General features: G+C 48.3%; 1 protein-coding gene across 2 annotated transcripts in view; it reads left to right on the forward strand.

The window, feature by feature from the left end:
* Window positions 1-16,321, forward strand: part of PAX5 (paired box 5) — a 184,292-nt gene that overhangs the window by 96,484 nt on the left and 71,487 nt on the right. For both annotated transcript variants that reach the window (XM_087869558.1, XM_087869559.1), the window contains exon 7: window positions 9,336-9,465. In XM_087869558.1, coding sequence (XP_087725684.1) covers window positions 9,336-9,465 — 130 coding nt within the window. The remainder of the gene's footprint in view (window positions 1-9,335; window positions 9,466-16,321) is intronic.

The following is a 16,321-nucleotide window of genomic DNA, read 5'->3' on the forward strand; positions in this document are numbered from 1 at the left end:
ACAAACATTTTTAAAGTTTGATTCGTCTTTATTAGGTTTATTGGGGATGGGATGCTAAAACCTCCTTTTTAAATTAAACTTTGGGCTTGAGATCATTGGTTCACATGTAGTTGTAAAAAATAATACAAAAGGATTCTCTCTACCCTTTTCCAGTTTCTCCCAGTGACGATATGCTGCAAAGCTGCAGTACTATATCACGTTGGGGGATTGGCGTTGGCGGACTTGACACCCAGAACAGTTCCCTCACCACAGGATCTGTCCTGTTACCCTCTGCAGCGTTGGCCAGTGTTTACACGTCTGGCCCTGAGGGCCCAAAATATGAGAATAAAAAGGACTGCCCTCTAGGACTTGACATATATCAAGGGTCATATATCCCCATGTTACACATGAGAGAAGCAGCCGAGAATGTGAGGCGCCTGGCCTGGTTCCACACGGCATGACCTTGGCCTGTCAGATTCGAGCCCCGTCTTTCTGGCCTCGGGGCTGGTAGGCTTCCTTAGCCACACTCCTCCCCTGATGGTGGCCAGGCGTCTGGATTCAGGGGCCTGGGTAGAAGGGGCAACGCCTTCACTAACCCACAGAGTGTGGCCTAAGCCTGACCTCACCACATCAGCGAGAAACCCAGTGAGGACCACACCTGTGCAGAGCAGAGCCCCCCAGGGGAGGCCTCACAGCCAAAGGGGCCCTGATGGTTCTGGTCCACCTCCCTCATTTGACAGGTAGGGTCACTGAGGCCTGAGGGGTGGGGCCTGCCCCAGGTTGAATGGGAGTCCACGGCAGTGTCAGGTCTCCAGGCTCCCTGCCAATTGATTTGATCCACTGTAATCAGGACAGAACTATTCCTTTCTTTTCTTTTCTTTTCTTTTTTTTTTAAGATTTTATTTGTTTGTTTTTCGGGGGGAGGGTTAGAGGGAGAGGGCGAGAGAGAATGTTAGGCAGGCTCCACACCCAATACAGAGCCCGATGCAGGGCTCAGTCTTACAACCCTGAGATCATGACCGGAGCTGAAATCAAGAGTTGGACACTTAACCGACTGAGCCACCCAGGTGCCCCTAAAGATTTTATTTTTAAGTAATCTCTACACCCAACACGAGACTCGAACCCACAACCTGGAGGTCAAGATTTGCATACTCCATCGACTGAGCCAGCCAGGTGCCCCGCGACAGAACTGGTCTTGAACGTATGCTCTGCAGGTACAGTTTTCGTGTACCCAGGTTTAGAAAGTGTGGAACTTTTGTCCTCTTTGCTCGCAGCTTCGGGGCTCTCTCCCTAGCTGGAGGAGTAGAGTTCGGCCTGGGGCCAGGGCACTTTACTGAGGAGGATGTCCCACCGGAAGTGTGTAAGCTTCCCCTCCAGGCTGGTAGTGAAGTCTTCGAAAATCCTAACTCGGCTTCTGGGGTAATGGGCCAGGACTGAGCTTGGAGCTGGCACACCGGGGCTCCCCTCTCTGAGCCCCATCTTTCCAAGGACTTTGCCAACTGGACAGGGCTGGGCAGATGGGAGGCTTTATGCTTCTTGTGTTTGGAACCTTGGCGTCCGTGAAGATGGAGAGATAACAGACTTCAAGACAGCAGATTCCTGGCTGGCCTCTTCCTCTGGGGTGCTCTCATTATTCCGCAGGTGTTTTTCTGAACAGTTAACGGGTGCAGCAAGTGGGATCGTGACTCAATATGTGCTCTTTGGGATTTTTGACTTTAATCACGGAGGATTTCAAAAGTAGACAAAATAGTCTAGTTAACCTGTAAGCATCCCGCCCCTAGATTCAACGATTCTTGACGCACGGCTCGTCCTGTTTCATAGATACCCCTACTGTCCTCACACTCTGCTTTATTTTTCAACAGCTTAATTGAATTTTAATTTTTATATCCTAAAATTCACTCATTTGAGGTATACAGGTCAGTGATTTTTAGTACTTTATGGAGCTGTGCCACCAACACCAACAGCCCAGTTTTAGAACAGTTCCTTCCCTCCAAGAAGGTCCCTCATGTGCATTTAGAGTTAAAGCCAGTTCCCCCTCCAGCTCCAGCCACCCCTGCTCTGATTTCTGTGTGATAAATTTGCCAGTTCTGGACACTCCACCCATATCTGGCATCTTTCTTTTTTCTTTTCTTTTCTTTTTTTTTTCTTTTCTTTTCTTTTTTTTTAAGATTTTAAAAATTTATTCATTTGAGAGAAAGAGAGAGAGAACATGAGCAGGAGGGAGGGTCAGAGGGAGAGGGAGAAGAAGGCTCCCTGCTGAGCATAGAGCCCGATGTGGGGCTCGATCCCAGGACCCCAGGATCATGACCTGAGCTGAAGGCAGATGCTTGACCGACTGAGCCACCCAGGCGCCCCATACCTGGCATCTTTGACTTAGTGTGCTTTTAGGCTCACCTGTATCGCAGCACGCATTGGTGCTTTGTTCCTTTCTCCTGTAGAGTAGTATCCCGTGGCATAGATAGACCACAGTCTGTTAACGGCAGCCAACTTCGTTAACTTTGTTTTGAAGCAGACTCCGGACATCGTATCACTTAATCTTTGAATGTTTTAGAATGACTCTTCAAGAGATGAGACCCTAACAAGCATAATCGTGATACCGTTATCACACCTAAAAAGTTAGCCAATCGATAAGGTCCTCAAATATCTCAAATATACAATCTGTTTTTGCATTTATGATAGTTTCGTAATATGTCATAATATTTTTTTTTACAGTTGTATTTTATACAGTCTATTTATGGGAGTCAGGGTCCACATTGCGACTGACTGATGCATCTCAGGTCTCCTCTAACCTATAGGATCCGCTCCATCTCTCTTTTCTTGCCTTGGAGCTCATCTGTTGAAGAGGAAATCCCTCCTTTGTCATGTGGCTGGTTAGGTGAAGAGCCATCCGCGGAGGCAGGGAACTTGGAGATCACACGCAAGTCCTCAGACAGCTGGGGAAGCAGAGGCCAGGGAAGGGAGACAGCTGCCCTCAGGCCCCGGCTCCACCCCAGCTGCCCAAGGCATCCAGACCCCTCTGTCTCCTCAGGCTCAGTCATCAGGCCAGGCCCCGGGACACGGCTCCCTGTCTCCGGCTCGCGTCCTCCGCTGGGTAGGTGTGTCGGTGGGCAGGTGCCTGGTCCCTCAGGAAGGGAGTGGTTGGCCTGGCGCTGGCCCAGCTCCCAAGGGCCACCTGAGGCTGGGCAGTGAGCCTGGAGGAGCTCAGCAGGTGACAGGGAAGCCTCTTGGGCAGAGGTGGCCATCCGAGGTAGCCAGCCCTGCAGCCTCATCCCCACGCCCCGCCCTTCTTCGTGCTGCCCTCCTTCTCACGTGTCTGTGTTTCTTTTCTCCTCCATGCTATGGCAGTGGTGCCCCGTGCTGATGAGACAATACTTGGTGCAGCCCCAGGCAGTCCTTTTCCAGGTAATTTCCTAGGGACCCAAATGATGCCCAGTACCCACTTTCCCGGGGCACGTGCCTCCTGGAGTCCCTTCTAGGATTCCTTACCCCTTGTGTTGCTTAGCTTCCAAAGTGCCACCCCTGTCCTTATCCTTCAGATCCTCACACACCCTGGCAGGCAGGCAGCAAGGAGTTTTACTTAAATCTCATTTTATTCATGAGGAAAATGAGGCTCCAAGAGCTGGCCTGGCTTCCCTGATGTCACACAGGAGAGAGAGAGAGGCAGAGTTGGGGTGAGAATCCTGTGTTATCGCTCCTGGTTCACTGTTCTTTGTACCACAGGGTCAAAGGTTATACATGAGACAGATAAAAATTAGCCACGTAAGTCCATTCCCCTCCCTGTACCTCAGTTTTTCCACGTCGGGGACGAGGACCTTGAGTGTCTGTCTAGCTCAGACATTGGAGAGTTCAGGACTTTCCATCACCTGGAGCATGGTATCTCTGAGGAGGGTGTGCATACCTGCCGGTCTTGACCTTGAGGCCTTACAGGAATCTGTGGCAGTAGGCAGAGTTTTATCCCCGTTGGTTGCCCTGGAGTGGACAGTCTGTGAACTGCTGTCCTCAGTTCATTTCTCTTTCTGGGTCATGGTCAAGGACGGCACCAGGGGGCCCTGATGGGAAGGGAGCAGAAGCCCCAGATGACATCCTAAGACAGAACCCCAAGAGCTCAGAGGAGTCAGAGGTTCAGAACACAGCTATTGCCTGTGACTGTCAGTGGCGGGGGGGGGGAGGCCGTGTTCCCCAGCGTGTGGGTGTGCCGACACACTTACGCACGTGTGACCACCCGTGTTCCTTCAGTTCAGCCCTTGGCCCCCAAAATAACTGTGAGAAGTGGAAGTACATTGTCGCGGTTACCAGAGACGTAATTATGCCTTCTCTCTTCTCTTTCTCTCTCCTGACCTCCTTCCCATCTTTCTTTTTCTGTCTTTCTTTCTACCTCGTCCAGTCTCCACTTTCACGAAGGATCTGAGGTGTCTTGCAAAATAAACAATTACACGTATCTAAGTTAGTAAGTTAAGGCTGAAAAAAGTTCAGAAATGATGTGGTGAAAGAGGGAAGGTCCTAACGCCAGGTGCCCGCAATGCTGTGGTTGTGGTGGTTAAACACCGAATCTGACTCAGCTTCTTGCAGCCAAAGCCAAAAGGGGCAAACCATGGTTTCCAGTGTTCCTCTTGCTCAACCACAGGCAGGTTAACTACTCATCAGGAGAAAAAAGCATCAGGGGTGCTGAACTGCGGGAGGGAATGACAAGGACTCTGACTATTCTAATGGGCAGTGTCTTCAGAGGTTAAAAAAAGAGAAGTTCTTAGTATGGCTCTTTTATTTCCTCTAACAAATGTTGAATGCCTGAGATTTTCTCACTTCCCCAGAGGCTTTAACTCATGGTGGCAAAGGACGTTGTTTTCTGGTCACCTGACTTGACGAGGGGCGAGGCGGGAGGGGGGCAGGGGAAAGTTAGTGTATCACTTGGGGTTCTTGTTCAAACACGTCTCAGTTAATTTTTGAGTGTTGCGGCTAATGCCATGTTACTGGGCTATATATTCATTCATTCGCCAAGCACTTTGGGGGCTCTAGGGATGTTCCCTGTTCCGTGCTCTCAAGGCAACCTAGAGGGTGATAGACAAATGGCCATTAAACACGGTAGAAGTATGGTAATGGAGGTCTGTGGAAGTAGGCAAGCATAGACGAAGAGTCGTGATTTCTTTGTAGAAGTGGAGGACCTGAGAATGGCTTCACCAAGGAGGTGACATTGGAGCTGGGTCTTATGGACAGTGTAGGAGTTCTCTGTGACTGAGTGAGACGAGTCCTCCAGGCCAAGGTAGGACTGCCAGGAGTGGCTGAGGAGAAGCTGCCGGAGCAAGATTGCCCAGGAGATTGGAGAGAATCATCGGCAGCTCCACGGGACAGGCAGCGACGAGAACTTAGGGAATAATTACATCCCAAAACTAAATGATAGCATCCCCTGGCTCATGCAGGAGCAGACTAACAGCTTGGGCCAAGCCCTGCCGGTTGGTGGTGGTAGTGGGAGGTAAGGTAGCCAAGGGCAGCTGAGGGCCAGTTTCCGAGTCCCCTGTCCCCAGGGCCCCCACTCTTTAGGAAAGTTCACTCTACCTTCTGGCAGCCAGTGGTGGTTGGGAGACTGGATTTTTGGACCTCCTACCACATGTGTAACACAAGTTAAAGATTTTTATCTTGGAAAGGTGGTCCAAACCTAACTGTTAAAGTGACTGGACAAACTTTGACAATGAATTGATTGACTAACACCAAATCAAATAGCTAAAAGACTCTTCCAACTGGACATCAAAGAAATTAAGAGGCAGAATGTCCCCATTGGCCACCCTCTTGCAATTTTCTTAAACCCAGGTTGATTCTGCTTTCTTGGGAGAGATAAAGGCTTCCCCTTGCAGACCCAGCTGCCCAGCCTGGAGTCTAGGAAGGGGGCAGGTCTGGGGATGCTGACTTTTGTTTGAGATTGCTGCCTGGCCCGCCAAAGGGTCACTCTTTCATGTGTTCGTCCATGTGTTCCCTGTGCACGCCCTTCACAGTTGAATCCCGTCTCGACTACCTTTCCGTCTTTGCCTCTTCCACTTTCACTTCCTCCAACAAGTGGCATGTGCCGTTTCCAGATCACTTCTGTCCTCTTACCTCTGTGCCATCCTGCAGCACTTATCAGCCTTGGGGGTTGAGGATCGCTCAGATCCAGGTTTAATACTGCCTGCCCAAGAACCCTGTCCTGACCACTTCCCACTCCACGGTCAATGAATGGTTCTGCTCTCCTGCTCCTCTTGGATAAAGCTTCTGGGCCACATGTCTTTTCCCTCGGGGTTTATGGATGAAGGTCAGAGAGCATGTCTGGTCTTCACATGCCATCTTGTGCACAAGAAAGGCTCAATAAACACTGAACATTCATTATGCTCAGGCCTCCACAAGGGCACTCGGTAACACAGAGTGGAGGGAGCCCTATTCTCTCCCCCAGAGTCCCACGAACTCCAGAAGACACCATCTTGGAAGAGACCCTTACAGAATTGTTTTGACCTCCTTTTTCTTGCTCATGGCAATGCACCAAAGGAGCTGTTCTAGTGAGCTTCACTTCTGAGTTCCTTTTTTTAGCAAATTAGGAGGCTAATGCCATGACCAGGTCCCATTCTGTGGGGGATGAAGTCTAGACAGTGACCTTTTCCCAACAGCTCCTTGCTACATGGAATAAAAACTTTGCTGGTCCTGACCTGAAGCAAGAAAGATATTCTCGTCTCCACCTAGTATACCTGTATCCACTTACATGTGAAACAAAGGTTTACAAAACAGGACTATTCTTGCTGTGTGTGAGAACCTTGGATATTTTATGTTCCAGTCTATTCTAATTTCATTTTTTATTTAATTTCATTTTTAAAAATATTGGCACTAGCAAATTGATTTCACATTTCTGTTTACAGTCAGGACTCACAGTATGAAAATCATTAGAGTAATTATCAAGACTTTGGAGTTAGATGGATCCAGGTTGGAATCCTGGCTGTGGCACCTAGAAGCTGTGTGACTTTAGGCAAGCTACTTCCCTTCTATCATACGTTCATCGTCTGTAAAATGGGGATAACATTGAACCTGTTTCATGGAGTTACTGTGAGGATTAAATGGAACATTCAGGTAAAGCTCCTGACTCAGAGCAAGGGATCAATAAATGTGAGCTTTTGACATGGGTGTGAAGATTGTGGTTCTCATTGCCCTGGCATGATCACTTGGTGGGGCCGGCAGAGCAAAGTCGGGTCTCCTGCCTCCTAAGGAATGGTAGCCAGGAAGGACTTCCTGGAGGAGGAGGCATTGGATCAGGGTGGCAGGATGACTGGGACCCACTCCTGTCCTCACAGTGACCAAGAACCCCGTGTGAGCATCCAAGGACCACTTGTTTCCTTCTGAAGGGCAGGCTTGTTCCCAAGGATTGTTTGGCTGGACCCAGAGCCGACCACGTTAGACGCCTTTGCCTTTCCCATTTAGGTCTCCAATCCACCTGGAATTGATTTTTGTGTCTGGTGTAAAGTAAAGATCCAATTTCTTTTTTCCCCCTTGTTTCTGAATGGATAACTGGTTACCCCCGCACTGTTGATTAGAGTCCATCCTTCCCCGCTGATTTGTACATCCCCTCTCTCATATATCAACGTTCCATATATGCACAGATGTTTCTGGACTCGCTTCTGTTTCATTCATCTATTTATCTGTCCCTGTGCCAATCGCACACTGTCTAATTACTACAGCTTTACAGTGATTCCTGATGTCGGGGAGGCGTGTCCCTATCTTGTCCTTCTCCCTTAGAAGCCTGTGCTCGTCTCTGCATGTTTCAGAATCAGCCTCTGCTGGAGATGATTGAGAGCCCCAGGAGCTCTGGACAAAGCTGTCCTCAGTGAGGCTCGTGGCAGGGCGCCTGGGCCTGCAGTACCTCGCGGACTCACGGCTGCCAAGTTCGAGCTGCCCAAGAATTCTTTCTCAGTCATATGCCAAGAGAAGCACCAGGAATGTGCCTGAGTCTGACTCCTGTCCGCCTGCCACTGGCCCAGGGGCTCCCCTAGTTACGTGCCCTGTGGCTCAGTCCTCAGCATCCTACCCAAGGTGCCCTGAGCCTCCTTTCAGAAGACTGCTCGGTTCCCTGTCCCTCTCTGCCCAGAACATAGGCCTGGACAGACAGGGATGTGCCCTCCATTGGCAATGCCCGGGTCCTGGAGGGAACTGCTCATGCCAGAATTTGGCATGCACACCCAAAGTCTTTGGCTTAGGTGTTTGCAAATATTTTTTTTAAAGATTTTATTTATTTGATAGAGAGAGACAGCCAGTGAGAGAGGGAACACAAGCACGGAGAGTGGGAGAGGAAGAGGCGGGCTCCCAGTGGAGGAGCCCAATGTGGGGCTCGATCCCAGAACACCAGGATCACGCCCCGAGCCAAAGGCAGATGCTTAATGACTGCGCTACCCAGGCGTCCCGCAAATATTTTCTTTACCTGAAAATCGGCCGGGGGTTGGGTGGAAGGAAAAGACCTGGCATTCATGCTTCTCATTTCATCTGTCCTTGAATGTGAAGACCCAGGTTGGTGTTTTCTGGAGACCACTCTGACAGTGGCTCGGATGCCAAGGAAATGACTTGTCACAAGCTTTGATTCCATGAAATGGCTTAAAGAAAGGAGCACGACCGTGGGCCAGGTGCCCAGGGTTGGCGTGGACATGCTCAGTCCGAGGTGTGCGCCCGCAGTTCTCAGCTGACAGTTGCTTACACACCGCCGGGACTCAAAAACCCTCGCCCAACTGTGGTTCGTTTGGTTATACTGTATTGGATTTTGAGTGAGAGTTTTTGGGGGACTACTCCCTACACTGGGATTCTGCCCTGTTGGCCGTGGACAAAGCCCTCTTCGCCTTGAGCCTCAGTTTACTCATCTATGAATTGAGAGTCTGGCATGATGACGTCTCGGACTCCTCTTCACCTTATTTCTGTGATTCTGCCTCTGTGGTTTAAGAGCATTGAAATTGGACACTTTTCTCTCCATCCTCTTGGCAACAAGCCTCTTATTTCTGTCTTGCCTTTGGTTCCTGATCTCTCCCTCCGTGCATGGAAGAGGCCGTCTGTGGCCACCGGGGCTGGGCGGATGGAACCCGCGGGCCACAGGAAGCTGGGGCGGGATTCTTACGCAGCTGCGCCAAGTCCTGCCCACCTCCTCACCCGGCGAGAACGGCCCAGTTTAGATACTGGTCTTGTTCTATTGAGCCGAACCTGCCTTCTCAACACCGGGGGCGGGGTGGTTTGTAAGCCCCCCGTGGGCCCTGGCGCTGGCATGGGCTAGCCCAGCAAGGTGGCTGAACCCCAGAATGTGGTGCTGGCGTTTGGCTGGGATGCTTCGGAGTCTTGATACTGAGCTGTCTCTGTTTTGTCTCCTCTTTCAGACCACTGAGTATTCAGCGATGGCCTCGCTGGCTGGAGGGCTGGATGACATGAAGGCCAACCTGACCAGTCCCACCCCCGCCGACATCGGGAGCAGCGTGCCCGGACCGCAGTCCTACCCCATTGTGACAGGTGAGGGTACCTAGGGTGGAGGAGAGAGAGAGAAAGAGAGAGAGAGAAAGAGACTGAGATTGCCTGCGTAGTGGGACGGGTGGCTTGGTGCTTTTGGACTCAATGGGCCATTTTTTGTTTTAATAAGGTTATGAGGTCCTGGAATTGGGCAGGCAGGAGACTACTGGGGCGGGGGACTATGGTTGTGATGAGACATAGCTCTCTATTGCTCTGCTAAAGCCAGAGGAGAGCAAATGCCAAATGGACTGTGGGCTGGGTCAGATGGCGGGGAGGCCCATGACAGAGGGGCCTCGGTGACTACAGGATCTCCTGTGGGTAGGCCCTGGTGTTCAGTCCCTCTCATGAAGGGCAGCCCTGGCTGGTGAGACTTGAGAAACAGCAGACTTCTGGCAAACTGTCATTGGCATTTCAGATTTCCAGGCAGAGGCTGAGTCAAGAAAGGCAAGAGGTTTAGGCTGGAAGGTGCTTGGTGGATACAAAGTAGTTGCCTTTCTGGAAGGCCCAGCGCCAGCCTCTTTAGCTATCAGCGTAAAGAGTTTGGACCCTGGAGTCACACTGCTGGATTTGAACTTGCCATTGACTGGCTCTGTAATCTTGGGTAAATTATATAAGAATTCTGGGCTGTGTTTTAAAAAAAAATCCCCAAAATGGAAATAGTGTTAGCACCTGACCCATAGTGTTGCGAGGATTAATACATATAATACAGATGTGTTATACGTTCATTAGTGCATATAAGGTGCTTAGACTCTTGCTTAGTACAGAGCAAGCACCCAGTCCATGTTGCTGTCATTATTCCTCCCAGAGCCTTCTCGTGGTGGCCGGGCACCATTGCTGGGCTTGGTGCCGCAGACGGGGCTGGACTAGAAGGGCTGGGTTAGGCAGATACCTCTTCCTGCTCCGGCAGCAGTGGGATAATATGGGAGGACAGACTCTGGAAGTTTGTCCAAGCTGGCAGGCAGGAAGCAGTCTCAGATACCAGACAGACAAGTAGTGGGAGGCTTGGGGGTGACGCTTGGGCCAGAGCCTACGGGTCCAGCCGAGGGTAGCAGGATGTCCCTGTAGGCTGATAGGCAGGACAGGGTAAGAAGTAACAGAGACAGGGGTTCTTAGAAGTACAGGTGGACTATGGTTGTGTCAGGAAGGCTGGGAACTGGGCTTGGGTTAGAACTTTGGGGGAGGAGGCTGGATGTCACATAGGCTCCAAGACAGTGAGAACCCAGCTCTGAGACCTGTGCTGATAGATTGGCCCTGGGGGTCATGGGGTTAGACAGAAGCAGTGGAGGCCCTGTTTGTAAATCCTGACAAGAGCCTGGAGGCAGCTGAGGCCGTGCAGGTGGGGAGGTGTCAGCATTGGGGCAGGAATGGAGGCTGCGGAGTCCCAGTTAGAGCGAGGCTTTACTGACAGCACAGATATCCCACGAAGTCGTCTCCCCCAGCAGGCCGCCGTTGGCCCAGACAGGTCTGGGCATGGATTGGGTTTTCAGGTAAACCTTTGACCAAAGACTTGTTTGTACTCCAGAGTGAAGTCAGAATTATGCTTTATTTTTATTTTTATTTTTTAATTTTGGAGATAATTCTAGTCTCTGACCCATTATTACTCTTTGTGTTGTTTTTAACTTTCATCTTCCCTAAAAACACATTAAATTACATGCTGTAGAATGTTAAAAGCACTCAGGTAGTGGATGGTTACCTTAGAAGAAATATTTTCTGCCTTGTTCTGGGAAAAATAGAGAAAATGGGCTCTTTTGCATGCCCTTCCACAGAGGTGTGTTTTCCTGGGTGTTCACTGCTGAAGGGGTATTTCTGTGGAGGACCACATAGAGCTATGAGAGCAAGATATGAGGTGGCACATGAGAGCTGACGGGAAAAATCAGCATTACATTACATGAAGAACTCTTACTATATCTAGGACCACTTTGTGATCATGTGCAATTCTGAGCTATTTCACTTTATTACAAAATTTTTAAATTCAGGGACACCTGGGTGGCTCGGTCAGTGGAGCATCTGAGTCTTGGTTTCAGCTCAGGTCATGATCTCGGGGTCGTGAGATCGAGCCCCAAGCTAGGCTCCATACTTAGCAGGGAGTCTGCTGGAGATTCTCTCTCCTCTTCCCTCTGCAACCCCCCCGCCCCGGCCCCTGCTCTCACGCACTCTCTGTCTAAAAATAAATAAATAAATCTTGTTTAAAAAAATTCAACCTATTCTTTAAAAGTTCACCCATGTCTTGATTTTGCATAACCATATGCTCGATTTTGAACTATAGAAGTATTCTAATTATAAATACAATCATTAGCTTTCTTGTGAGTAAACAAACAATAGCTAGCTGGGAAAATAATGAAGAAAAGAGGGGCGCCTGGGTGGCTCAGTCGTTAAGCGTCTGCCTTCAGCTCAGGGCGTGATCCCAGCGTTCTGGGATCAAGCCCCACATCAGGCTCCTCCGCTGGGAGCCTGCTTCTTCCTCTCCCACTCCCCCTGCTTGTGTTCCCTCTCTCGCTGGCTGTCTCTCTCTCTCTGTCAAATAAATAAATAAAATCTCTAAAAAAAATAATGAAGAAAAGAGTCCTTTAACAATAGCACCAAAAAAACCCCCCAAATGCTGAGGAATAAACCTCACTTGAAACTCCACTAAGGACATAAAAGAATAAATGGAGAGATATAAGTTGTTCTTGAACAGGAAAACTCAGTATCATAAAGATGTCAGTCTCCCCTAAGTAATCTACTCATTCAAAGCAATCCATATCAAACTAGCAGCAGAGTTGTTTTGGTTTTTTATCTTTTTTTTTGGAATGTCAAAATGATATGAAATACTGGAAGAATAAGCACTCAAGGATAGCTAAAAAATTCTGAAATAGAGAAATGAGCAAGTTGTAGCTTATTTAAAAATATTAAGATAAAACAGCAGCAATTAAAACTATTTTTTGTGGGGTTCTTTTACAGTTTGTTTATTTATTTATTTATTTATTTATTTATTTATTTATTTATTTATTTAAGTAATCTCTATACCCAATGTGGGGCTCAAACTCACAACCCAGAGATCAAGAGTCATTCGCTCTCCAGACTGAGCTAGCCAGGCGTCCCTGAAACTATTTGTAACTGAAACTAAAGTAAACAGACAAATATAACAACAGAGAGAGTCCTTGAATGGATCCAAATATATGTGGATATTTATAAACGTAGTATTTCAAATCGGTAAAGATAGATCATTCGGTTAATGGTTTGGGACAACTGGGCTTGTTGGATACATACCTCACTCTTTATATCAAAATAAATTCCAGGTTGATCTAAACTGCCAGTGTGAAAAACAAAACCAATAATAAACTAGAAAAAAATGAGGGATACTTTTTATAATCTTAGAGTGGGGAAGGCCTTTTAAAATCTGTTCCAAATATAACAGACAAGGAAAAAAATTATATAAATGACAGTTAAAAATGTAAGTCTTTTGTCTGTATGTAAAAACATCCAAAAGACAAATAATAAAACTTGGGTGGGGGGGAATACAAAACATAGATGACAAAAATCTAATTTCCTTAATATATAAAGAGCTTTAAAAAACGAATAACGAAAAATCAGTAGGAAAAACAGGTCAAGAATACGGGAGGTAATTCATTGGAAAAAGTGCAGATGTCCAACAGCATATGGAAGATACGCACCTGACTCATGATTTTAAAACTGCAGATTAAAACAATCATGAGACACTTTGAAAAACCAATGAGCATATCAAAGATTGAAATGTTTCGTGAGAGCTAGTGTTGGAGAAGGTATGAGAAACAACTATTTTCATACACTGTTACAAATCAGTATAACCTGTTTTGGAAGGAAATTTGGCAATATCTATGAAAAATTTAAATGCACACACCCACCCTCTAACTCAGAACTTTCATATGCAGATCACAGATAGCACCAAAAAAACCCCAATTCACGTAGATGCACAGCGATACCTATATCTGTATAATAATCATAGAATTATTTATAACGGCAAATAAATGGAAACAATGCAGTGTCTGTCGATAGGAGCTGGGTGGTCATAGCACAAAATACTATGGAACTGATTAAACCAATTAAAAAGAATTAAGTAGAGCTGTCCGTGCCGAAATGAATAAATGTCCAAGATATATGTTTAAGTAAATAAACAATTTGTAAAATACTGTGTGAAGTATGATCCCATTGGTGTGAAAAAAATATAGAGGACATACACACAGAGGCACGGGCCCACACAGGCAGGTAGGAGCCCTGTATAATGAGGATTCTGTGGAAGATTCCACAGTCCTTCCCCTGTTTTATGGGGCATTGTGATGTTGGGGTTCTCTGACCGGTCCCAGCCAGCATCCCCTTGAGATAGCAAATATTAACAATGCCCCTTTACTCTCCTGAAGTTAAGTTCATAAAAACTGTCTTCCCATCTGATTTCAAATAAAATCAAAATAATGTCTTAATTATGAGATATAGGAAGAATAAAAGTGAAGTGGTTTATAATTAAATACTATGTACTTTGGGGGTGCCTGGGTGGCCCAGTTGGTTAAGTATCTGTGTTCAACTCAGGTCATGATCCCAGGGTCCTGGGATTGAGCCCCCCCCCACCCCCACCCCCGGGGTGGGCTCCCTGCTCAGCAGGGAGTCTGCTTCTCCCTCTCCCTGTTCCCTGGCTGGGGCGCTCTCTCTCTCTCACTCTCTCTATCTCAAATAAATAAAATCTTTAAAAAAATACTATGTACTTTGATAAGTAAATACTCTGCCTGATTAAACTGCAAGACATAATGAAGTAGTTGGGGGCCTGCCCCGTGCACAGAATCAGTGTGAATGCCACAGCCCTGAACAGGCTAGGGACTCGTACTTCCTCACACCGTGAGCGCGATTTTATGAATAGGTGAGGAACTGCTGGCAAAGTTCCAAGTAAAATAAGGTACGAGCTTTGCTCGGTTTACACAGCCGTTGCATTCCTAGAAAATTCAGTGTATATTAAGACCATGGAAATTGCAAGTTCACATTTATATGTAAATGAAGTTCAGTGTTAGATTCAAATAATTATAAACAGATTTTTCACCTGTCCTATTGGACAGGACATGACAGTCGTACAAGATGAAAGGAAACTTCACGGTGGGGACTCTTCCACCACAAGGCAGTGATGCCTCTCCATCTTCGAAAAGCCCCCACAAATTTTCCAAACACCCTCGAGGGGGCAGTTGCTGACCCCGCTGAGAAGTATTAGAACACCTTGAAGGAGTGCCCCCAAGAGCTGTTAGGATGGGCCTCCGTGTGACCACGGGGCAGTGATTGAATTCCACTTGTGTTCGTGGATGTGTCGACACAGTTCTGAACTCCTCGGGGAGACCTTGAGTCTTCCAGGCCTCACGCCTTACCTTCTCTGCTCCCCACAGAGCCCAGAGCAGTGTTGGTGCTCAGCTGGACCGTGAGCCAGCCCAGGGCTCTAGCTGGAATCCAGGGGAGGGGTCGATGGGGGGAGGTGGGGGAGGTGGCCTCCATCCTGCTCCATCTCGGCCCTAACATTCCGTGCTGTGCAGGGAAGATCTCATTAGAGAATGAGTCAATTTCTCTCCATCGTTTATATGCCACATTAAATATTAAGTTAAATGCCTGCTCTACCAGCCAGGGCCGCGGTTTGGAAACTGCTCACCATTTGCAGACCAGTGACATGGCCAGCTCATTTCTGCATCATCAGCAGTTTGGGACCGTCCTGATTGGGACTAATTATCTGCAGGTGTGTTCTTGGGCCACAGGCCTGCTGATGGGGCAGCCACTGTGCCGACCTGCCAGGGAGGACAGCGGGTGGGATGCCAGGCTCCCTGCTTCTGCTCACCTCCCTACTAGTGAAGGACCCAGCAGTCTTGCCCTCAGCGGTGCCCACCTGACCTTTGCCTGGAAGAACAAAGGAACAAGGGCAGCCTGTGTCCTTGACGGCCTTCTTCCCCTGAGGACCATCTTTTTGCATCAGCAGTTAGAATGGAGGGAGGAGACTGTGGGAGGCTTCTTCTCCTCAAATAAGTTTGGTGTGGTGGAGGCCCCTAGGGTATGAGGCTCCCCCTGGGCCCTATGCCCTCTAAGCAAAAAAAGACTACTAGTGGGCTGCAGATGAGCCCCCACAAAGACAGACAGAATGATGCCCAGTCCCTGAGACCACCAGCTCTGATTTGCTGTACCCCTGGGTTCAATGTTTGGAGCCTCAATACCCCAGACTTGGCAGCCCAAGAAAGTCCACCCTCCTCTGCCTTTTTCATCTGAGCAAAGCTGAAGACTGGAGGAAAGAGCACTAGATTGGGAGTCAGAGGAATGTGCATAAGCCTGGACTTTCCCACTTAATTGTCCTATCCTTCAGCAAATAGATTGTCCTCTGAGCCTCAGTTTTCCTGTCTATGAAATGGGGATGGCCATTCCTGCCCTGCATGTGTCCTTTGGCTGTTGCAAAGATATAATGAGACAGCGGGGGGAGACAGTTTGAGGGCCTCCACAGGGACATCTGAGGGTGTGTGGGTAGTTGAGGGAGAAGGTAATCTGGAGGGTCCAGGAGCCAGTGTTGGCACTTCCCAGCCTCCCTCAGGACAAACATCCCAACCACAGATGGGCAGGGTGGGAGGGTCATGCAGTCCAACTGCTCACCTGACAGCTGGGGAGACCCAGGTCTAGAGAGGGGAGGTGACCTGTTCAAGGTCACATCCAGTGAGTTAGAGCTGGAACTAGGGCTCGCTCAGAGCCCTGACCTTTGTGGCCTACTGCTGTTATGTGGTGGGATAGACGAAAGAAAGAAAGAGAGAAAGAGAGAAAGAAAGAAAGAAAGAAAGAGAATTCCCAGTTTAAATTTCCAGAGGGCATTTCTTCTAGCATGTAATTGAGAATGTCAGCA

Source organism: Ursus americanus, chromosome 18 (assembly GCF_024610735.1).
Source record: "Ursus americanus isolate L20-20 chromosome 18, mUrsAme1.1.p, whole genome shotgun sequence".
Taxonomy (NCBI): Eukaryota; Metazoa; Chordata; class Mammalia; order Carnivora; family Ursidae; genus Ursus; species Ursus americanus.